Genomic DNA, 24,698 nt, shown 5'->3' on the forward strand with positions numbered 1-24,698 from the left:
TGATAGGGGGCCATCTTTCTTTCTCTGAACATGTCATTTACCTGCTACACACTCCACTCATCACAAAACAGGGTATCAGAGGGCATTCTGGGAAATTTTAAGAGTACAAGGTTGCAGGTACAGTGCATCCGACAACAAAAACCTGTTCTGATGTCGTTTGTGTGGAATGAAACGTACGATCTCACCAATGGGCATTTTTCTGAGGGGCCCTGCTGCAGTGATAAAGGAAACATCTTTCATCAGGGATATTGATTTTCTTTGGTTACGTAACACACTATAAAAGTCTCTCTAGGTGCTGCTGCAACTGCAGGCCTCTGTGGTGACATTAATTAGTTATAAATGTCTTCTGCCTGTCACATCCTGAGTTAAAAGAGTTGATTATGTGGAGATTGAGTTCAATTCTGATAAACTTGCTCTAGCAATTAAAATCTTTGGCGAGTTTTTAATTTGTTGTAATGAATCTAAAGCCAATATTTCCTGAGATGCATCACAATCATCTCAAATATCAGTAATATCAAGAAAGGAAAACAAGAAAAGGTAAACAAAAAAGCAATTAACCCTCCAAATGGAGCTCCGTTAGAGGAAGTGGAGCTTCGATAAACCGCGATAACACACCAGCTCAGACACTTCTCACTCTGTGATGGGTTAAAATACGCAGCTCCGAGGTGTTAATGTGTGTGAAAACTGTCAATGTGAGCAGAAGAATGCTTCCAGATAAGAAATGTCAGTAATTATTACTCATATTTTAAAAAATTTAAATGATAACATTTGCAGACACATTATTCTGAAAGATATTCCACCTCCTCGGTCTGCTCGTGTACTCATTTTTAATCAATTTGAAACCTCAATGAGTGCAAACTGACTGATATAAGAGGTCACAGGACATCAGGGAAGCTTTCAGCTGTATGTTTTATGCATTAAATGAACATTTCAGTCTCTCATGTTTAAATTTTAATGAGCTAAAGAATTAAAAAAGGTGAACAAAGGGGTTTCCCTCTGATATTCAAATAAACTAGAGCCCCCTTTGGCTTGTTAGCATCAAATAAACAGTAACAGCAAAAAGAGTCATAAAGGTTTTTTGGACAGGAGCATCAATGAAAATAAGCCTGAAAGCTAATTCTTATTGAGCAAATGAGTTAAAAATGGCATGAATAATAATTTCAGTGGCTCTGAAAATGAGCAGTTTGGGCTTAATCCAAAGTATATACGATTCATTCTTCATTCTCTGTTTATTTAGCAACCAGTGAACGTAAATCTATAAAAGCAATTAGTGCCTTATTAGCTGTTTTATCATGACTTTACAATAGAAATGACTGGATGTTTAACCTTCTATCCACTCTTTCTTCCTGTATATATGTTGTTATGTATATAGAAACATAAAAGCATTCAGTCACAACCTGCCTGATACAGAGTAGGTCCACCTCACCCAGAATCATACAGCTCCAACCCAGCTGGGTGTGGAAACCAGATCAGAGGCTCTGTCCCATGATGGGGCCGTTGGCAGATGATCTTTGCTCTTGTCTGCTGTGAGGTGGGGCCTCTGTGAACCAGCTTTGTTCCAGCAGTTCTTAGAGATCTGCTCTCTCTCCTTTTGTTTCGCTTTGAGCAAGGCTGCCGGGGAAGCAGGTGGCTTCAACCTATTCTCACTCCCTGCTTTTTGCATACTGATGTTTGGTCAGAAGCCCCTGGAAGACAGGAGGTAACCCCAGAGCAGCACATGTAGGACTTCCTGTGCTGTTAATCTAACAGTCACGGGATGTATTGCAACTGCAATGTGGAAAATGTCTGCAAAGCTAAAATAAATTTTATTGTTTGCATCCCGAAGCTTAACTAAGTTCCTTTAAAGGGGAACTCCGGTATTTTTAAACCTTATTTCTGGCATGAAATACGTTCATCTACTCACTGAGAACAGTTTGGTGAAAGTCGGCGTCCTTCGGAAGATATTTAGATAACTGGAGATCCATATAACGGAGTGAACGGGGCTTAGAGCCTCTAAATAAGGCATTATCTGTCTTTATTTCAATACTTTAAGAAGAATGAATGAATGAACGTGTGCTATAGCTCTGTTAGCTCATAGCTGCTGTTATGTGGCTACTTGCAGCTATAGGAGAGCTAACGGAGGGATTTCTACACACTCGTCTACTGGGATGACGTCATCGACGTGCCGCTGCAGCACAGTTTATTCACTCCGGTAAGAACGTCCATCTTACTCAAAGTCTTCGTTCACGTTGTCAAAATCTGATAAATATCCTGCCATGTTGCACAAAACTATCAGCAGCAAACTCTGTGTGAAGTTAGCCGACTGTCACAGAGCACGGAGTGAATAAACTGTGCTGCAGGGGGGCGTGTGGATGAAGTGGTCCCAGTAGAGTGCCTGTGTAGAAATCCCTCCGTTAGCTCTCCTATAGCTGCAAGTAGCCACATAACAGCAGCTATGAGCTAACAGAGCTATGAGCTAACAGAGCTATAGCACACGTTCATTCATTCATTCTTCTTAAAGTATTGGTGAAATAAAGACAGATGATGCCTTATTTAGAGGCTGCATCCTCTAAGCCCCGTTCACTCCGTTATATGGATCTCCAGTTATCTAAATATCTTCCGAAGGACGCCGACTTTCACCAAACTGTTCTCGGTGAGCAGATGAACGTATTTCATGCCAGAAATAAGGTTTAAAAATACCGGAGTTCCCCTTTAATGCGTAATTAAGCGGTCGAATGAAGATCCAGAAGTTAAATCAAAGACAGAAAAAAAGGCTGGACTCGGACAAGAATCCTGTGGTTGTTAAGTACTGATCTTCCACTTCCTTCCAGACCTCCTATCCATGAAGCAGTTATAAAATGACATTTCCCTGCTGTCGTTCACTGTTGCTGCACTTTCTGTGTCACTTATCATTAGAGCTGCCGGTACCGGTGCTGCTTATTGGAAAGGGACAGCACAGGTGGACCTGTGTGCTGAAAACCTGAACATGATGAGTTGGTGGTTTCTCTCACAGCTTGTCTTATTCCCTCTGTCCTGACAGGATCCTGGAAATAACTGCCCTAATAATCCAATTAATTTTTTCTGCTCACAGCGTTTCTCTGTTGCTTTTAGAGAACATTTCTCTAAACAATATAACATGTTCAGCTGTGAAGTCGCTCTCTGTCAGACGTTTGACTTCAAATTTGTCTCCTAGAAATTGTATTGTGGATCTCTAATGTTTGCAGTTACCTAAATCCCTCCTGCTGGGGCGTGAAGAGCTCCCTTCTGTCACCACTGGGAGGTTGTCATCTTGTCTTAGACACTGGGATTGACCGATGAAGCATCTATTGTGCTGCAGCATTACTGTAACTGGAGGACAAATGATGGCGCTGAACGATTACAAACCTTCACAGCGTGAGCTCGGCTTACGTTTGTCTGCATCTGGTGACCAGCCTCTGCCATTGTGAGACGACAGCTGATAACATAGTCTACAAATCAGCAGCTGTGATATTACCTTTTCTTGCTTTTCATACATTCCTCCCCCTCACAGAAGCCAGACATGTCCCCACTTCTGTCTGCTGTTAAAATGAGAAAACGTCAGATTTATTATTCTGTGTTCAGTGGTCTTACTCACTGATTTGTTTGAGATTCGACAGATAGTAAAAGTCGCAGTGAAATCAGTATATGACACACAATGGCTGCACCGAACAGATCAGTGTGGATGCAAAACACTTTTCTCCAGCTAAACTCAGACAGAACTGAAACCATTGTCCGTGGCCCACAGAAACAAAGAGAAAGTGTCATCAGTCACCTTGAGACTCTCTAAAACCTAATAATCAGGTCAGAAATCTAACTTTAACAGCCACATTAAATCAATAACATCAGCAGCTTTTTACCACCCAAAAATCACTGCCAGAATCAAAGGAATAGTGTCTAAACCAGACTCAGACAGACTAATCCATGCGTTTGTCTCCAGCAGGTTGGACTACTGTAATGTCCTGCTCACTGGGCTCTAAACGGGCCGTAAGACAGCTGCAGAACATCCAGAACGCTGCTGCTCGAGTCCTGACCAGAACCAGGAAATACGACCATATTAGTCCAGATCTCAGGTCTCTGCACTGGCTTCCTGTCACTCAGAGAATAGACTTTAAAACAGCTCAGAGAATAGACTTTAAAACAGCTCAGAGGATAGACTTTAAAACAGCTCTGCTCCTGTACATCTCTGACATGTTGGAGCCATATGAACCAGCTGGGACTCTGAGGACCTCAGGGAGGCGTCTCCTGCCCAGAGTCAGGACTAAACAAGCTGAGGCTGCCTTTCAGGTTTATGCTCCTAAAGTCTGGAAAAGTCTTCCAGAAGATGTGAGACAGGCCTCAACTCTGTTTAAATCCAGGCTGAAAACAGTTTATTTAGTTGTGCATATGACAGCTGAAAGTGTTTTATCTGCACTCTTCACTTTTAATTTAATTAATCGATGATTATTTTGATGAAAATTCATCATGGAATGATTCTATGTAGCTCAAAAGCACTTTGAATTGCCTTGTGTACAAATAAACTTGCCTTGCCACACAATGAATATTTGAGCTGAAGCAACAGAGAGAGAAGCACAGAAAATATATAGCTTACGGCTATATGTAGCTGAATCAGTCAAATTTGCAACTATAAGGTGAGAAAATGCTACATTTACTTCTAATGGGCTTGTAGAATGTGAACTAATTTGATAAATGTGGTGGTCAGCTGAGACTCCGTGTGTTTGAAGCCAGCCGTGCTGATATTTCATTTTCAGCAGAGAAATAAAGGACAGCCGTCGTTCATTCAGCTGCTGCAGAGGGACAGGGTCGGCACCAATTACAGCTGACGAGTTCTGTGGCAAATCTGTGCCACGAAGAGCCATGTGGGCTCATGGTATTTGACAAGGACACCAAATGAAAACTGTATCATACAAGATATGGGGCAGAACTCTGTCTACTGCTCTGTTTTAGTGTTTTCTACGAGCTGCTTCTCCTTTTATTTTGGTAATATCCTTTGGTTAGTGTCTGTTAAATCTGCTGGTTTCCTTCCTGATTGCCCCACCTGTTGTTAATCCCCTCATCACACCTCCAGTATATATTCTCCCAGTTTTCCTTTGTTTCTTGCCAGATCTTTGCATCTCACTGTTACTCTGTGGATTTCTGTCATCTTTTCCTCGCAGTTTCTCGTCCCATTTGGTTTCCTGAGTCAGTCTGTCCTTTCATTATTTCTTCTTTAATAATGAATAAACAACATTTGTGCCCATCATTATGAATATTGTGAGTTATTTTGTGGCATTTTTTCATGTTTTACAGTAAAACCAGATTAATATTTCATTCATTCTGTGTCCAAGGATATGAATCAATAGATAACAAAGTGGTATTTTCATGAACTTCTGTGAGACTGATGCAGGAAATATAAGAGTGGATTCTTTTTTGAGTTAGATTTGAACAAGTCTATTTGCTCTGAAAACTCGTTTCTGTTGTTGATGGGCAACGATTGATTTTCCTGACACCTCTGACGTCTCTTTGGATTCCATTAAATGGAGATTTGCAAGAAGAAAAAGTTCTTTCCAGAGTCTGGTTTGGAAGTTGGAATGAGGTTTTCTTTTCCCATCCCTCTGGACATATCATACGTTCTACACTGACGCACTCTAGTTCCTGTGATGTTGGAGTATAAAACATTACAGACCTCCAGAGCCGAGAAAAGCACAGCAGGAACATTCACATGAAACATGCAGAGTAGTTTCCCTGAAGTCTTTCCAGTATCCCCTGCCTTTTCTGCCCTCTTCTCTCCTTATCGCTCCATCCTTCTTCCTATTTTCACCTTCAACATCTTTGTCTGTGGATCAAAAGTAGCACATGTTAGCTGAGCCTATTTACATCCCCAGTGGCTGACCTCTTTCAAAGCACAACCACACAAATACAGACATTCCTGCACAATTCAATTCAGTTTTATTCATATAGCGGCAAATTACAACAAATGTCATCTCAAGGCACTTAAATGATATAGTCCAATTCAAGCCAATTGGAATTCAATTCAATTGCACCTAGCTATAGTAATGCTACACATGCACATACATCCCTGCAGAATGACCAGATACCAAGTGTCTCTGCATCCTAAACTCTCTGCACGTGCTGCTGTTGGGTCACATGACCAGGAGCAACTGCAAGGAGATGTGAACCACAACACCCTTGATTAATTCATTCATTTTGGCCAAAAATAGCCTAAAGATTAAAAGTCTGTTGTTTCAGATGTGTGAGGGAGAGATTTTAGGTCGATGAGTGTAATTATTGGGTTTTACCTTCAGGGCTTTACAGAATGGATGAGTGTGCTGTATGCAAATCCAACAGGACGGGGCTATTTTCGAGCCCGTGCGCGTTCGCTGGTGATGTGGAGACCCACTTATTTGTGTGGGAACAAGCTTCTATATGTAAATCATTCAAATTCAGAGGGAAAAATATGTTATGGTTGGCTTGTGTCTCCAGGAAACGAACATCGGACAACATGATGTCCTCTAAAGGGATGCAGGGACAGGCCGAGAGGTGGGATTTCAACACAAACTGACAGTTACATTAACGGGAGCAACGTGACATCACCACAGCCCGGCTCAGTCACATCTCGGGCTGGTTCACTCAGTGTCACGTGACAGCATTCCTGCAGTGGGACAGCGAGAGGAGACGCGCACGCATTCACGACTGTAGCCTGAAACCGAATCATTTTAAAGGACAGCGATCGTGATATTTCATCTTATTCCCACTGCTATCAAACTGTCACAATTATTCACAAGTGACCAGTAAAAACTGGTTTGTGCATGTTGTATATCACTCTAAAACCTGTGGCTCTTCATAGCTGGTGACAAGTTAATTCACCATCATAATCAGTCAGATTACTTTGTCCCACATTATTAAAAATGTATGTCCTCAGACACTTAGACACAAATTATTTATACCAAAGTCACATATTTATGTCTGGACAGTTTTAACACTGCGTCAAAGGTGTTGATGATGAGTTGTAACTTAGTTTCTAATCTAAAAAAGCAGGATTTTCTTTCTCAGTAACACTAACAAGGCCTTTATTTGTATGTATAGTTTATTAAAATCTGCTAAGATAATGATTTCTTATGGTGTGGATCTCTGTGAACCTTTTGCATCTATTCCCATCAACTCAGATTTAAAAAACAAAGCAGATGAATAGATAATTGATAAGTTTACTTTCGATAAAGGTTATTTTTGTCTTACCTAAGCGAGGTGTCATGGGTCAGGAATTAGATTGAAATGAATCCTTCAGATTTCACAGGTGTCGAGAGGTTTGAGCATCAAAGACTTCTGTCCTGTTGTCAGTTCACTGTGTAAAATAAATATAAAGCCAGAATCTGAGGCAGAAACAGAGTTTTTTATCAGTTCTGAGCAGCTTTAAAGTGAATATCTGGTCTGAGCTCCTTTATTCTCCAACTCAGCCTGAACCCTCTGAGACGAGCTTTCTGTCATTTCTTTAAGGAGTCTTCAGGAATAGTTCTCCAGGCTTCTTGAAGGACATCCCAAAGCTCTTCTTTGGATGTGGGCTGCCTTTTGTTCCGTTCTCTGTCAGATGGTCCCACACTGCTTCAATAATGTTGAGGTCCGGGCTCTGGGGAGGATTCATCCCTCCATAAGACCTGTTGCCACTGATTTTCACATTTTTGCGCCTTTTAAGGTTTAAAGTTGGAGGAGCTCTCATCTCTCAACACAAGATTAGTGATTCCTTGTCTCATTTTGTCCACCCATTTCCCAAATTAATTCATTGGCTGACAAAAAAAGAATTAGAAACATTGTATTTTTGTCTCTTTTCTTGACCACCTTGGGGCTGAATGGCTGAATGTCCCTGTGTCCAATTAGCTCCATTTCACCATCACCTGACCACATAGTTAATAACCCAAAGCATTCTTGTTTGTCTGTTTCTTTCTGGAGAAGCAAGTTGGTCGTGGACAAGCCTTGTTGTTGCTGTTTTTAATGCAAAGACAGGTTTTAGACGTTGTTACCCGTTATGTTGGGACGCATCAGGCGTCCTTTTGTGGTGATTGTTGGACAATTCTCAGAAAATATGACGACATTGTGATTGTGATGGGAAAAAAGGGAACATTTTCAACATTTTGGAGAGCTTTAACCAGTAAGTGGAGAGGAATCCCCTGAAGAGTCTGTGAAGGGAACTGAAAACAGGAAGTCCTCCGAACCTAAAGCAGCCGGAGACAGACACAGAAGTGCAATGTTCCAAAACCTCAGTAGAAACACAGAAAGCTCGTCAGAAGTGGAGGATAAATTCCATGAAAAAGCTCAGGTTTTGCTACTGTCCTTCACCACTTTTATATTAAATTTTCAACTAAAAGAAACCGATCGAACATGATGAAGATAAAAGTTTGAACAAACAAACCGGCCCTGTCAAGATCTTTTATAATTCACACGAGATATTAAGATTTCCACTTATGAAAGTTCACTTGCAGTGATTTGAACATTTGTGTTTGCAGCATATTTAGGTTAATTGATTAGTTTAATGGAGATTTTCTGAGGAAAAAAAGCACGTAATTATTGCTTTCATTATTCATCCTTTAACGGCTGAATGTAAAAGTAATTTCTCCCTTTTATACAGTTCAACAGAATTACAGCAGCTCTTTTCCCAAATATTTCATAATTAGCATTTTTTTTACCTCAGGATTTAGAAAATGTATTCGAAAAGCAATTCATGAATATCAGTCAATTCATTATCCTGCAGATAAGAAACCTGGAGAGCTGCGTAAGTCAAAAAAGATCACACTTGACTTCTAATCATTAGAATAAACTCACTAAGAGCTTTCAACGTATTTAATTAATCACATGAAAGCCTCTGAGCTATTTTTATCAACTCGAGAGTTTCTTCTTTTTGTCTTCCACTGCAGCACTGCTGTGAGTTACCACAGAAGCTTTAGAGTTCGGAAGAAAATGTTCTGTCCTCTACCTTTGTGTTTCCTAAAAAAGGTTTAGGTGGAAGGACACTGAGCTTCTGTAAATAATAGATACAGCCTCTGTTGTTTGCCTGTAAATGACAGCCTGGAGACATTAGTGCTCAGTGTTTGCAGCAATGTGTTCGTCCCATATCTGATCACAGGACCACAAATTCCTTTAAAATGATCTGAAACGCAGAAAGTCTGAGCCTTGAGTTGTAATCTGTTGCTTAACTGATCTTCTGTCCTGAATAGAATCACTTTTGCTCAATGACTCACAGGTTCTCTGAGGAATCAAAGGGTTCCACCACAGGCAGAAAGTTCTCTGATTAATTTAGGCCCAACTTTCAAGGTCGGCACATCCATGATGAATTACAGCAATGCACACTCGTTTTTCAACAATATCCTTGTCCTTCATTTGCTCTTTCTGATCTGTGGAAAGCAGTGGAGTTAGACTGAGGATCCATTGGCAGTCAGTATTCACAGACTTTACTCATTACTTTACTCCCTCTGCTCTCTTTCATCTCCATGTGACAGTATTTAACAGTCATTAACTCTCTTTCTCAGCAGGTATCTCTGGCCTGTCCTGGCCAGCCTTCCTGGTTCTGTTGAAGGTTGAAGGTTTCTTCTTGTTAAAAGAGATTTTCCTCTCAACTGGCACCTGGACATTAATTTGATTGAATTGAACTGTAACATTACTTTTGTTGCTAATTGGTGCTAAATGATTAAACTGAACTGAGTTAAACTGTGCAGTTAAATGCACAGCAGCACGTTTGGAGGAAACCAAACACAGCATATCAGCACAAACACCTCATACCAGCTGTCAAGCACGGTGGTGGAGGGCTGATGATCTGGGCTGGTTCTGCAGCCACAGGACCTGGGCTCCTTGCAGTCATTGAGTCCACCATGAACTCCTCTGGATACCAAAGTATTCTAGAGTCAAATGTGAGGCCATCTGTCCCACAGCTAAAGCTGGGCTGAAACTGGCTCATCAACAGGACAAAGATCCCAAACACAGCAGCAGATCTACAGCAGAATGTGGGAAAAAGAAAAGAATCAAGGTGTTGCAATGGTCCAGTCAGAGTCCAGACCTCAGCCTGACTGAAATGCTGTGGTGGGACCTTAAGAGAGCTGTGCAGAAACCAATGCTGCAAACCTCAATGAGCTGAAGCAGCGCTGGAGAGAAGAGTGGCCGAGATTCCTCCAGAACCATGAGAGAGACTGATAACATCAAGTTAGAGCTGCTACAGGAGGTTCTGCAAGCTGGTGAATCTGGGGATAGACTTAGTTTCTCACACACTGCTTCTGTATTTTGCAACTTACGTCATGTTTTATAAGAGCTGGTGAGGGCCCGATGATGTCCTGATACACTGTGACCTGCAATTTTCAGCAAATATATGCTGATCCACACTCAAGTGAAGACTCAAGGGTACGGTGATAAATCATTAAGTTCCCCACAAATGGCATCGGTCACATTATTTCTCTTGAAAAGCTGAACCAAACCCAGAGCTCGGCGTGATGAAAATGAATCTCTGCATGGAGAACAGAGACCTGACTTGACTCTTTTAGTAAGCACAGCTGTAAGGTCCTGGATGAACAGAATAGCAGGTGGAGACTGTAATATCTTCCAGCTAAAGTTGTGGGGAAACCATTTTCCTGAATACATATCTTTAAAAACTAACATACAAACTAAAATAGGTTAAAAATAAAGCCTAATTTAAAGAAAAAGCAGCTTGAACTGACAGGTAAGTTCAGTATGAATCATCTCATGTGCAGAAGTCCATCTCTGTGGAGGGTGGAGGCCATTATTTCACCTGAAATAATGAATAACACCATCACTATCAAGCTCAGGGACACTGCAGCTTGAGCTTAGATGACAGCTGAAGTCTGCTGTATGCTGCTAAACTGTCAAAGCCCTAATTTGGACCACTGTACAGCTCACATTAAGCAACCTTGTCTCTGCAGGGTTGTCAGTGACTGAGGAAAGCGAAGAGGATCGGAAGTTCGCTCTGATGCAGGTCAGTGTCACTGCAGACCTCAGCCACAGGGCGCCATCCTTCATCCAGAGCTTTAATTTCATTCTTTTTTTCATTATGAAACCATTAAAGCCAAAATAATTAGCAATAACATCAACATACTGAATGTTTGCAACCAATAGTTACAACAAAATCCAGATAAAAGGCCGAAGAAACAGCTGGAAATGCCTCAGCAAACATCTTCTTTCCGTTTGAACCATTTCTTTAACTTCTCAAAGGCAACAAAACATTAACAGTCAATAAATCAAAAGACTCAATGATGAACAACACAAGAAGAAGTGTACGTGGGAGGGGAAAGGAACAAGATACCCTTAAGTCCCATTAATGAGCTAAAGAGACTGTAGAGAAGCTGCAGGCTCAAACATCTGAGACATGTTAATAAAGGAAAAGAAAACCAAAGGCACTCCAAAGCCTCCATCCATTTTCTGTACCCACTTAATGTGATGCTGGGTCGCAGGGGGCTGGAGCCTATCATTGGGCGAGAGGCGGGGTGCACGCTGGACGGGTCATCAGTCCATCACAGGGCCACACAGACACAAACAACCATGCATGCTCTCACTCACACCAATGAACCTCACATGCATGCATCCAAAACACATTATAAAGCCAAATAAAACTAAAATAAGGGGGAAAAACAGAGCATGAACAAATGTGCTGCTCGTATGGGATAAAGAAAACCTGGAAGTATACATACACGAGGGAAGCAATCATACATGAGCAACAGCTTTAAGCAATCAGCTTCAAAGAAGTGTGAAGCAAACAAGGCAGAGATCAAAGTGACAGCCTCTTTTTTTATTCATTATTTGCATTTTCTTCTTACTTTTCCCCTCATCACTGCACTACAGCCTCCATCACTGCTAAAAGCTGCCAGGAAATTAAACGAGAGGCACATGGAACCAGATTTCCAAACACAACACAGTAACATTAAAGCTTTCCCTGCTTAACTTGAAACAAACCTCATTTTCAACTTCTAATCCAGTTCATTTATAAAGCTCCAATTTGCAATAAAAGTCATCTCAAGGCACCGAAAGAGAAGGTAAACTGATGGTATTCATGGCAGCATATTAAAGGAGGGTCTTCACAAATAAATCCTCCATCCATCCATTACTATACCCGCTTAGGGCAGTGGCCGGGGTGGGGCGGGGGGAGCATTTCTCAGCTGCCACAGCTGCAGGCTGTCATGATTCATTACATCATTTTTACTTATTTGTGAGCTACATATTCATGCAGCCGACTTCCTGTTCGAACACATCCCAAAGGAATTCTTGGTCTTTGTGACTTGGGCAGGCCACTGAACTCACTGTCATGCTCATGAAACCAGTTAGACACCATGTCAGAAACCAGTGGTGCATCATACTGCTGCAAGGAGCCATGGAAGCTGCTTAACTGTGGCCACAAAGGCCTGGTACTGAAGCCCTGAGAGGTTCCATTTCCTGAATCTGAGAAAGACTAATCGTCTTCATGAATGCTGAAAAGAAATGAGAAAAAATAGGATTAATTTGCTGTTCTGCAGAGAAGGAAGTCTTCAGCTGGACCTATCTGCTGTTGCAGTTCATCCATCCCAAGGTTGCTCTTCTGATAGGCACAGCTGTAGGAGATGGTTATCATCAAGGCTTCAGCTGTTGCTCACTGAGGTTCATTTTGTTTTTCTCACTCCTCTGGGAACCAGCCGTGAGCATTAACTGATCATCCTGACCAATACAAGCAGCCCCAGCCTCATCAACTGTGCAGGTGTGCTTCACAAACTTCACAGTAGGACTAAAGTAGTCTAATTCCATTAGATATCTGAAGGAAACGGTCTATTAGATGATTATTCTTTTTCTTGTTGCTTTCTCTCTGATCACATGACAGAAAAAGCTTCCAGTTTCCATAAGCCAGAAAGTGAAGATTAGGGGAAAAGGAGAATGAAAATGGATACATGTTTCCATTGATTCTTCACCCAAAAGAACGTCTGGTATTTATAACAGCTGGAAACAGCTGGAAAGGGAACGCACCTTACTGTAGCACCGGTTTGTACCACTGGATTGGATGTGACTCACCCTGGTGCCGTGCAGTTTGCCTTGGAGTGAACAGAAGAAGAAGAAGAGGAGGAGGAAGCTGGTGGCAAACAGAAAGTTAGTGAAAAGCATGATAATTACAACAATGGTGAAGGCTTCTGGCAGGTAAACCTCACTTTCACCACTGATCCTTCACAAAGAAGCAATGTTTAGCAGCTAAGATGGGAAATGACAGAAAAGGAGCCAAAATTAGAATGAATGTTGGTTTTGCTTTTGTTTGCTCGAGCTTTTTATAAAGAACTGAAGTCTAATGCAGACATAAAGTGTTCTGTAAACTGTAAGCTATAATTCTTCTCTCAGCACACGTTGATGCAGAGCTGAGCCGCTTCTGTTAGCTACGTGTGAATTACCATGAGGGATGTGCTTAAAAACAAGCTAATCCTACGATGCAAACTGTGCACTTATAAAGGCAGCTGCGTTATTGTGACTGGAGATAAAAAATGAGCATATTCCAAAGCTAAAAGAATCATTAATGATCAATTAAATTTAGTTACAAACACCAAACCGATAAACGAGGGCCTCAAATCAAACTGCATCATGGAGGTTGGCATATTCAGCAAGTTGAGCCTGAGCAAACATCAAGAAGATAATTGTCATGATCTACAAGCTTTAATTTATTTTAGTTTTAGAGCACTTTGATGGCAGTGGACACAGTTTGCAGGAATCAAACCGGTGACCTTCTTTCTCACATTAATTATAATTATAATGGAGGTATTAAGCCAGTGTGAGTCAGCAATGCTAAAATAATTACTGCAGTGAAATAAGCTGCCATTTTTGATTCCCATAATTTCTTAGTTGCTTAGCAATCAAAGCACACAAAGAGCAGCACAAAGCTAAGCAGCAGAGCAGGTGACTTGTTTTCAGACCCTCGTCTCCCACTGAGCAGCGCAGCTGAAATGTCACTATTTGACTAAAACCCGTTAATGAAAGTTTATTCAGACGGCACCCTGCAGGCTCGGTGGAACTGAGCGCTCGCCTGGGAAAAGCAGCACACTGGGAAAACATTTGGGCTTTGCTTTGTGAGGACGTCCTCCTGTGGGGAAATGCATTGTTCCGCACAGCACCTCCATGCTCTGCAGACGCTTGAATGTTTGGATTCCTTCAGGGTTTTCTTTCGGGTTGCGGAGAGCTAATAGCTAGCGCCTGAAGCCTCTAAATGTGGGAAGGGTAATTCATCCAGAGCAGCTGAATGTGCTTGAGCGTCTGCTCTTGTATTACTGTCTCTGTGAGCTCCAGACCTTAATATAATCAGATTGAATAACATATTTGGTTTCTCTTCATTCTCTCAGCAAGACATTGTGTTTATCTCAGCTGATTTATACTGGTGATGTTGGAGGATGTATCCATCCAGATAAACCACTTCAATTTGACTTGGAACCCAGCTGAAAGTGGAGTTAATTCAAAGGAATTATGCACCACAGATATGTATCGGCCCTGCTGCGATTTCCTGTAGTCATTTGTCTGTCTGTGCAGGAAATAACCATTCGTGTGATAGTTCTCTTTTTGTCATTTAAGGTACTTTTCTGTTGCACGGCGCAGCATTGCTCCAGTTTTTTTCCTTTCTTTTTCTGCAATGTGAATAATAATTCAAACCATAGTCCAGGTTCCAAAACAAGCTGAGCCATTACATGATGGCACACCCATGAAAATCTGTGAGTTTAAACTGTAAACAGGCATCTCCTCTGTGCACACAGATTTGTGATCTGTGCACAATGAGTCCGTGATCATGTTTACAGTCCAGATTTACACAGAAAGACTCCTTTTGGGTCTTTTGATCAGATGCGAGCCTCTGAAAAGAGCTAAACACTGTGATGGCCAGTCCACTCACACACAGGCGAGTTTCACACGGCCTAAGCCCAAGAATATTGATTATATTATATAATGTTGATTTTTAAACTTTCAAGTACACAATCATCTCAGTTGTTGACAGCATCATCCACACTCGGCACCACCAGGTTAGTATAATTCCATCACTTCATCTGTTTTTCAGCAGCACACGTGTCAAATTTATTAAACTTTTTTCTTAAGTTTCACTACATTAAGCTCTCTTAAAGACTTAAAACTCGTCTGTTCTATGAGCATCTGGTGGTTTTATCCACAACATCAGCTCAATGCAAGCAGCTATCAGCAGATCAAAAGCTGCGCCGGCAGACAAAGCTGATGCTGCACTAAAAGTGGAAGAAAGGGATGAGCTGAAGAAGGGAGAACCGGAGATTGTTGCCTCAGCAGGCAGTCTGTCGCTGTCGGGCTTTGGCACCACACTTGCACAGAGTGAAATTGGGCTGTGTGTCGGGATCATTACTCAGTACAACAGTCGCTGGCATGGCTGAATGGATCAAAGTGTTCAGTGCATGAGATGCCAGGTCAGGAGTTTTATTTTGACAGGCATCAGTCGAAATGTGCTCCTCACTATTCTGACCTTTGCTGGCAGGTAACGATTTATACTTTTCAGACATGAACATTTTCAAAGGCAGCTGTCATCACTCTTTTCTGGGCTGGAAGATGTCAGCTGTCATGTAGTCGGGAAGGTTCTGACAAATATGACAGACGAGGATTCAGCAGCTCTGGTTTAAAGGGGAATTTGAGTCTTACTGATCGAATACTAAACTCTGAAACTTCAACTCTATCAGGGAATAGTGAGAAAGCAGCTATATTTACATCATTATATGCTGTATTGTGAAAATCTTAACCCTCATTTGTACTGCATCGCCATCCATTTTACAACCAGAAATGAAATCCTCAGAAATGTGTGCAGGAAATTGCTAAACGATACGAAGGACATTGATCTTGATAAGCAGCTGTTCTGCAAACCAAGACACAGGATCCAGTGAGATGGTTAAGTTGTGACGTGAAATTATACAGAAACAGATGCAAAATAGCTTCGTTTTTCTTCTTCTTTGGTTTGATTCTCCATTATTAATTGGCAAAAAAGTTTAAAATGTTGCACAGCTTTCCTGTAAATCTGCAGAATTTGAGCATTTTCTTTAAAGTAAAGCAATAGCAAACAGATATCTAACTGCCTAAAACTGCAGGTGACTTTCTTACAGGTTTTAGGTGACACAGCTTCGTTTGAGCCCTGAAGAAAAAGGCAACAGTTCACTCATATAATCCTTTTTCTTTTACCTCTCCTTTGAATACATCTGTTGCTAAAGCAGGTGCAAAACCTTTGAAATAAAAGGACTTTTAGCACACCTTCAGGATTTTAAAACAAGTCAAAACAGCATTTTTTACATGATTAATCTGTGTTTTTGGACTATTTTACATATTGTTCATTTGAGCTTAAGATACATGTTTTAAAAAAGGTTCATATAAACTTATTCTTGCACCCAAAAACAGAACATTACTCTTGATTATTAATATTAATAATGAATTATTACAGAGAATCAACAGTTCCAAAGATGATTTGCTCAGTACAGGAGAGAGTAAGCACAGAGAAAATGTGATTGATTATGCTCATGCAGTCAGTTGGGCCACTTTACTTTAAAGTCTACTGCTTAAACCTTCTGAAGACACCTCCTGTCTCTGTTGTCACCAGATTCACTGGAGCCTGACCTTGGCTCAGTCAGCTGCCTGTCTGGGCCTACTGCTCACCTCGGATTAATTTAAATAAATCCACCAGAAAGTGTCAGTCTGCCTGTGAGTTCTCAGTCCGCCACTCGTGAGCGTGGATTTATTCTGTACCCACTGGTCTGAGATTCAGGTCGAATCAGACAAACTTACTCAGAAACTTACCACCAGAATGAGCCTACAGTCAAACCTACATCAGCTTTTTAAGGGTTTTAACTCTCTAAACACCAGTTTTTTTTAAAAAAAAGAAGAAAATCTTACATTTTGGCATTAATTTTTTTAAAGACGAAGAAAGATTTCAAAAGTCCATCTGGCAGCGTCTCAGAACTGGTTTTCCTTACTGTTAATTTCACTTATTATCAGTGACTAAGTGGGCTCAGCATTTGTCGAATCCTTGCCTACTTGCTCACCCGCCCCTGGTACACTTCATAGCTGCAGACATGCTTGTTTCCACTGCTGCCCAACCTGTGCACCCCTCACATCTGCAAGCAACATGCTGAAATCACCGCCCTGGTTGTCCTCCACTCTTTAAGGGAAAATGCTCGCCTTCTGAATCTTTACATGGGAAGATTTTAACCAAAAACGCTAGCTTAGTTATCTTTTTATTCCTCAAATGTCACCCGGACATCTTCGATACAAGGAACAAAACAACTGTTGCAGCACATTTTACAGGAAACTCATTCTGTATTTGGACGTCCCAACAGCTGATGATTCAAAGTAACTTTACTTTACTTAGTAAATGTCATTTCAGTGGAAGACTAGCTTAAAAGGAGTCACAGAAGTCTTTCCTTGGTCATCAGTGGAAAGCCTGGAGTGCTGACAAAAACAATAATAAAGAGCTTTTATGTATTTAACTGAGACATGGAGGCATAATCTTTCAGATTAGCTTGAATCTCTTTACAATCCCACCCTTTAACATGTCTTTGTTGATATGTTGCATGGAGTAAAATTCAAGCAGTTGTATTTTAGGGTTCCCATGAAATGTTGAAATAGTGAAGTTCTACTTGTTTTCTCATATTCGTCATCTCCTGTAAGGTCAGAGAGGCAGGGCCCCTTCCGGGCTCTGATTGGCCAGCTGCAGAGGTCTGAACAGCCACAGCCCACCATCCTACATCTCCAGTGCATCATTGGACAAAAACAATGTGAAGTCCCCCAAGTGCAGGATGAGTCATCCACATTCTTTATTCATTTTCAAGGAAGAGACAGACCTTAAACGTAATCACGAACACCTACAAACTATATATTCTTAGCCAGGTATTGGTGTGTGGGTAAAGTAAAACATATGACTTTGTGGAAACTTTAAGCTGTCAGCGGCTCGCTCTAACCTTAGATAATAGATGGCTGGCTGATGCTGTGTTTGGTGCTGCTATCTGTGAAGGTGACCAGTTTGATCAGATACTTTTATCAGTGTTTTAAGAACCACTCACCCAGTAAAGTGCAGCTGAAGGCACTTACACTCAATTTCATCCAAAAGGAGTGAACATGCAGCCGCACTGTGACTGTTGCAGCTCAGAGTGCCATTTAGGGACACTTACTTCCCCAGATATGACACAAACAGTTGTTATTTTTTTCTTTCTGTCACATTCGGGACTGTGTGATCATTTCCCTCTTGGCTTTCACCAAAGCACGGACACACAAGTGAGAATATTTCCAGCTTATTTTCAGCGTTGTTTGTGTTTGTTTACCGCTGTGATCCTTGGAGATTTTAGACGCTCTTATTGGAAACATGCAACCTTGCTTTGTGGCCACCGCACTCCGTCTTTCATGAAAGAACTTAGAGCCTGGCCGGTATGGCGCTGAGCCCAGAACAAGTGCAGTTCAGAGGTTGTGAAGCATGACTGAGCCGAACCTCTGAACATTTTCACAGGCTGCAGCTGGCCAAACAAAAAGCCTTTTTAAAGAATGTCAGGACCCAAATATATCCTACAATCCCACGTCTAAAACCCTGATTCCACACATAAGAGTGGGGAGCACCAGCGTTTAATTTCTGCAGACTCCAGCACCTCTGATGCTGCCCGACTAAGTGATTAAAGATCAGGGCTCGGTGCATTTTTACCATTCTAACTCTTGGACAGGGTAACTGTAATTAATGATTGAACGCAGTTACAGTGTTCCCACCTCCTCAGCAGAAAGGGAGTTCACTCAAACTAACGACCTTACGATGCTCCCTTCCACTCAGCTGCTGTAGAAAATGAAGCTGTGAGGACGGATTTTCAGGGTACAGTTCCATATCCGTGAAATATTACACAAATAACTTTTACTGCTGTCCAAAAGGAAAACAAATATTAACCCCTCCTTTTATGGAAATGCAAACACAGCAACAGGAATATTCTCAGAAAGTGGACAAAGCATTTTCCAGCTTTCTTCACCTCTTCTGTGCACAAAATCTAACGGTCAGAGATCCAGTTTTCTCAGCCATGACTGAACATTATCAGCTTTCTGTCATGTAGGATTAACAGCCCAAAAGGCTGCTGTCACATCTGCTGTGTCTGTAGTGAGAGTTTGTGATAAATACATAAACCCAACAATGGCAGAGGGAGCATGCTTGGTTTTATCAGCCTAAAGAGGCCGAACCTCAGCAAGAAAATGGGGATCAGTTAAAATTCAGCAACATTTAGCCAAAAAGAGATGAAAGTTGTGAAGTTTTCTGATCAAACTGATATTTTTAGAATTAAACATTTGATTATGATCAAGACTGCTATTTATCAGTAATATTTAACCTTATTATAAACTACTTTTCATGGTTTTTACAGGCATAAAATAATTCATCATGCAAAAACACCAGAGATGGGCAACTAACATTTTTTGGCTGCTTTATTATAGTAAAAGATTTGGGTTCATGTTACCTTTCAAGGCAGCTGGACTCTTTAAATACAATTTTTTAGACACAACGTTAGCGGTCACTAAGCAAATGAAAATAACTTAGTTACAGTGAAGTTGTGTCACTGGATAAATAAAAGATCAACAGTAAAGCTGAGATGCTGTGAGTCTCATCTTCTGACACAAAGCCTCCGTCACACGCAAACATGTGCGTAGAAGAACCAAAACTGAAGGAAAAGGCACAGACACGTTCAGAAAGCATTGGAAATAATAGTTTTCTTTATCACTATGTTCTGCATCTTTACATGTTTTTACCCAAGAGGTACTGCTTTGTTCGTAAGTGAGCTGCCCATCAAAAAAAAAACACTGATCAATAAGTAGTTTTTCAGCAAAGACGAGATGGAAGAGGACCACGTTACGGCTCAGCGATAACTGACAAATACGCAATAGATATAAACTTACTGATACATATCAGGTACAACAGGTCGGAACAGTTTGCCCAAAATCACAGCAGGTACACTGACACAAACAAGCTCATTTTTACACGTCATTGGGGTTTACTGGAAGTGGTCCACTTTTAACCGTGCTTGTCTGTTATTAAGAAAAACTTGACATTTAAAAGCATTAAAAAAGAGAATCGCTGTGATAACCAGAGTGAGTTTGGTGTTGTATCATATTGAGACCAATGAGCACCAGGAATTCTTTGATTTCAAGTTTTCCTTGGCTCAAACTCAAAAGAAAAGACAGGCCACTGAGCATGAGAATGTACATGGATGCTTGCAGCTGAGTCCAAAGTCAGCATGAAGCGGGACCACCTGTGCAGCCATCCGTGCACCTGTTGGGTGGCAGCCATCCGTGCACGTGTTGGGCGGCAGCCATCCGTGCACGTGTTGGGCGGCAGCCATCCGTGCACCTGTTGGGTAGCAGCCATCCTTACAGCGCTGGGCTTCACTGTGGGTCAGAGTCATCAGCAGCCACTGTTCAGACAGTTTGAGCTCATCACCAACCCCCAATAAAACAGTTCAGCTCCTTAAAACTCCTCAAAGCATCCTGTCCATTCTAAGCTCCGCAGTCATCACACACATTTGGCAAAATAACCTGTCTGTCAGCACGGGGGCCTTGTGCCACACTTTGAGTCCACACTTTGAGTGTTTTCCAAGCGTAATGTTTGGCAGAGCCACGGCTTCACACATCAGCGTCTGGCTTCTCCACCAGTTTCAGAGCCTCGTGCATGCCAGCTGCAGACAGCTTCCGATTAATGTTCCTGTAGCGGCACCTCAGGAGGTTACTGTAAGTTGTCCTCAGGTCACGATTGAAAAACGCATAAATGAAGGGATTAATGAGGGAGTTGGCGTAGCCGAGCCACAGCAGAGTTCTTTCAAGCCAGAGTGGCACGCAGCTGCACTCCACGCCGCAGACAAACGGCCTGGCGGTGGATACCAAGAAAAACGGCAGCCAGCAGAAGGTGAAGGCCCCAACAACGATGCCCAGAGTGGCCGCAGCCTTCTGCTCCCGTTTGAAGATGGACTGGTTTTTCCTGTTCCGCCGCTGGTGGTGCTCACCGCTCTTGAGAAAGCGGGAGACACGGCTGCCGCACTCCTCCTCCACCTCCCGCTGGATTTTCAGTGCGGCTGCCACGCAGTCCAAGCTCCCCTCTTCCTCCTCGGCCTCCATCCCTTCAACGCTTCCTGTTTCCCCTGACTCAGATGGCAGTGGAGCATCAAGCCCTCTGCCCCCGCGATGAGGCGCCCCTCCACGGTGATCCCCCTCCCTGGGAAAGCCGGTGATGGTGTGCTTGGCTGCGCTGAGTTTGGCTGCTCTGTAGATCCTGTAGTACATGATCAGCATCACTGACATGGGGATGTAGAACGCCACCGCTGTGGAGTAGACAGTGTAGCCAAAGTCCTGACTGATGAGGCAGACTCTGCCGTCGTTGACATTTTGCGCCCAGCCGAACAGAGGGGGGAGGGTGATGGAGGCAGAGAGGAGCCACACGGACAAGATCATCTTGGCCATGCAGCAGCCGTTTTGGCGAACAGGGTACGTCAGAGGTTTTGTGATGCCCAAATATCTGCAGAGTTTGTTAGAAAAAAAAGAAGATAAAGTTTCATTCAAGACATTCGAGGGATTTCTACATATGCGTAAGTGACGTTGATCCCGCGTGTCAGCGAGGTGCCTTTGAGCAATGAGCTTAACCACAAGCTGCCGCCATATGCAGCCCCAGATGGAAACTTGGTCATTTTATGAATGAAAAGCTCCAGGATGCTGTGGAAGACCACATGTGATCAGCGAACCTTTGGCTGTTGACTGAAGCTTAAGGCTACAGTTAGATCACGTGCACGCATTTCTCTGCACGCTCGCACTCACTCAAAGAACTGACCACAGCCTGAACCCAGTTTCATCCACCTGTCCACAGCAGACACGAAGAGCGCAGGAATAAAAAATGAGTTCCATTTTTATTTGGAGATCATTGAGTCATTTGCAGTTTGTTCCTGCTGAATATTTCAGATGCTTCCTAACACACTTAATTGATTTAAACTACAGTTATAGATGACTCTGGTGCGCAGTGCAAAAGAACTGAGAGCTCCAGGCTGATCATCGCATCGTCACTGTCTCTCCGGTGTTCAGTGTGTGCCTTTGAATGAGACTTTGAGACACAAAGAGCCTTAATCTGACGATCCAATATCGCAGAGGTCTGAGAAAAAACGTTTATCAGTCTGCGAAGCCGAATCTAAATGTGGAATTAAAGATGTGAATGTAACACATGACCAAAATGTATCTGCAGCTAATAAAATCTGTACTCTAACACTTTGGATCTGAACTGTGACGGACAAGCTGGAAGTTCTTTTTTAAGAGAAATATAAGAGCGCCATCGCCATTCATAGAAAGCTTAACGTGTTTTTTGGTTTATCTTAATAATCATCATGTGACTTTATAGTATAGTATTATCCTAAAATATATTGCTCTCATTCAGCCAGCATTTTTGAGCTTTTTGAAGCGAAAAAAAGTTAATCTCACCTGTCAATGCTGATTACGCACAGACTCATGATGGATGCTGTGCAGCACATCACATCCATGGCGATAAAAACGTTACAGAAGAACTGTCCGAAGATCCACTGACCACCTATAAGGTCCGTGATGCTCACGAACGGCATTACGGCCAGAGCTACAGACAAGTCCGCCATGGCAAGAGAAACGATCAGGTAGTTGGATGGCTGGCGCAGCTTCTTCACAAAGCACACCGAGATGACCACCAGCAGGTTCCCGCAGATGGTGGACAGTGTGAGCAGAGTGAGGATGCCGCCGATCAGCACCTTCTCCACGCGGCCGTAGCTGAGGATCTGCTCGCCACACCGCGTCCCGTTCGTCTCCATGACCTGCGGCTGACTGGAGGTGGACGGAGAAGTCGCTGCTGCCGCTGCTGCAGCAGCCTCTGCGGCGCCCTGCGCAATCTTCAGCAGCCTGGGCGCAAGAGCCCCAGCCATCATGATGTTGGTGGAGCCCCCAGGATCTCCACCACCGACTTTATCCTCTATCATAAACGAAGTCCTCATGTTGTTACTGCCAAGAGTTCCGTTAATCGCTCCCACAACAACCATTCTGCTGCCTGCCGGTTCTTTTTATCCATGGACTTAAAGACCCGTCCGGTGGTGGCACAGACGCGCACAAATGTGCCGGTGTTGGTGTGAAAAATGAGTAATTACTTTCCACAGTCACATTCAAGGCAAACTACGCTCACATCTGTCCTCTCTCCTCATGGAACTTCGATGTCTTTATTCCTCAATCAGAGGCACAATCTCGTCATTACGCACGTGGTGCGCCGCGGGCATGTTCCCAAAATACCTGACCTATAAAGTACGATTGTGTTTATTTCTGGCTGACTTTTTGGCCTGGAGTAAGAGAGAAACTTTAAACCCCGATTGTGCGCATATATATATCCCAAAAGTTGGCGTGTGACGTCAACATATGTTTGCATAGCTCACAGGATGATTCGTATCCCCCTTTATATAGAAATAACACAGAGAAAACCAAATCCCCTGTGAGTCCACTTAAAATGGATAAAGGATGTGTTTGGATGATGGTGCGTTATTGCGCAAAATGAGAATTGTTTAGAGCGTGTTTGTGGATCTATGTGCGTGCGTGTGCGTGCCTTTTTTTCCCTACACACAACATTTGAGGAACATTCCGTTATATGATTGGATGACGCGCAGTGGTAGAGCTCAGGGACAACTTTTAGAATTTAGCTTTCGATGGAAACGACACCGGGTAGTTAGGAGACTTATAATAAATTCATGTTTAATTTTATAGGTTGGGTCTTATGTAATACAAGTGAGGAAGTTGAATGATTTTTCCTCAACTCTATTTCAATCATGCTGCTGTTAACAGTTCACGCGCAGGACTCATCCAACAAGAAAAGGCGCAGTATGTCTCCACTCCTGTGAGATTCATGTTGCTGCAGCTGAAAATTTAAACCAAATCTGACACTTAAATCATTTATTTCTTTATTATTGTTCTCATCGTGGCCTCACAGCAGAGGGTTCCAGGTTCAATTCCCGGCTGGGGCCTTTCTGTGGGGAGTCTGCAGGTTCTCCCCATGTATGCGTGGGTTCTCTCCGGGTTCTCCGGCTTCCTCCCACTGCCCAAAAACATGCATGTTAGGTTAATTGGTGACTCTAAATTGTCCCCAGGAGTGAGTGTGACCGTGTGTGTGGTTATTTGTCCCTGTGTGGCCCTGTGACGGACTGGCGACCTGTCCAGGGTGAACCCCGCCTCTCGCCCGATGACCGCTGGGATAGGCTCCGCCCCCCCGCGACCCGACCGACGGATTAAGCAGGTATAGAAGATGGATGGATTATTGTTATAGTTTTTTTTAAACCACTCACTGATCTTACTTTATATTGTGCAAAGAACACAAACACAGCGTGTGGAACTGATTCTGATGCCAGGAGGAACCATTGGATGGTACCGCCCCCAAGTGGTCTTAAGCCATTATTGCATGCTGTTACCCAAGTTTATTTTTCCTTGGCACAAACGGCACCCATGCATTGTTTTTATTACAACATCCTTATTTATTTTTCCAGGAAAAGATTAAGTTTATTAAGCAGTTTATGAAAACATTCAATATTTAAGGCAAAAAAAGAGTTTGTACCATTCTGACAAGCTTAGCTGTAAATATTTGACACACAGCTCCTGTGTGTCAAATATTTAATATAATCCAGAATCTGAGGCAGAAACAGAGTTTTTTATCAGTTCTCAGCAGCTTTAAAGTGAATCTCTGGTCTGAGCTCCTTTAT

General features: G+C 42.5%; 2 protein-coding genes across 2 annotated transcripts in view; both read right to left on the reverse strand.

Annotated features, from left to right (window-relative positions):
- LOC140312735 (endothelial PAS domain-containing protein 1-like) overlaps positions 1-24,698 on the reverse strand; it is a 486,153-nt gene that overhangs the window by 183,325 nt on the left and 278,130 nt on the right. The window lies entirely within an intron of this gene.
- LOC140312535 (5-hydroxytryptamine receptor 7-like) lies at positions 19,448-23,147 on the reverse strand. Its single transcript, XM_072390321.1, has 3 exons — positions 22,423-23,147; positions 20,292-21,475; positions 19,448-20,239 (listed from the first exon to the last, which is right to left on the reverse strand). The coding sequence occupies exons 1-2, from the start codon at positions 23,001-23,003 to the stop codon at positions 20,590-20,592; spliced, it is 1,467 nt and encodes a 488-aa protein (XP_072246422.1). The 5' UTR covers positions 23,004-23,147; the 3' UTR covers positions 19,448-20,239; positions 20,292-20,589.

Source organism: Leuresthes tenuis, unplaced genomic scaffold, assembly GCF_036924035.1.
Source record: "Leuresthes tenuis unplaced genomic scaffold, fLeuTen1.0.hap1 SCAF_8, whole genome shotgun sequence".
Classification (NCBI taxonomy): Eukaryota; Metazoa; Chordata; class Actinopteri; order Atheriniformes; family Atherinopsidae; genus Leuresthes; species Leuresthes tenuis.

Coding starts and splice junctions, on each gene's coding strand:
- LOC140312535 (XM_072390321.1), bottom strand. CDS start 23,003: ATGGTTGTTGTGGGAGCGATTAACGGAACTCTTGGCAGTAACAACATG. Junction 21,476..22,422: donor TGCGTAATCAGCATTGACAG/GTGAGATTAACT, acceptor CAAACTCTGCAG/ATATTTGGGCATCACAAAAC.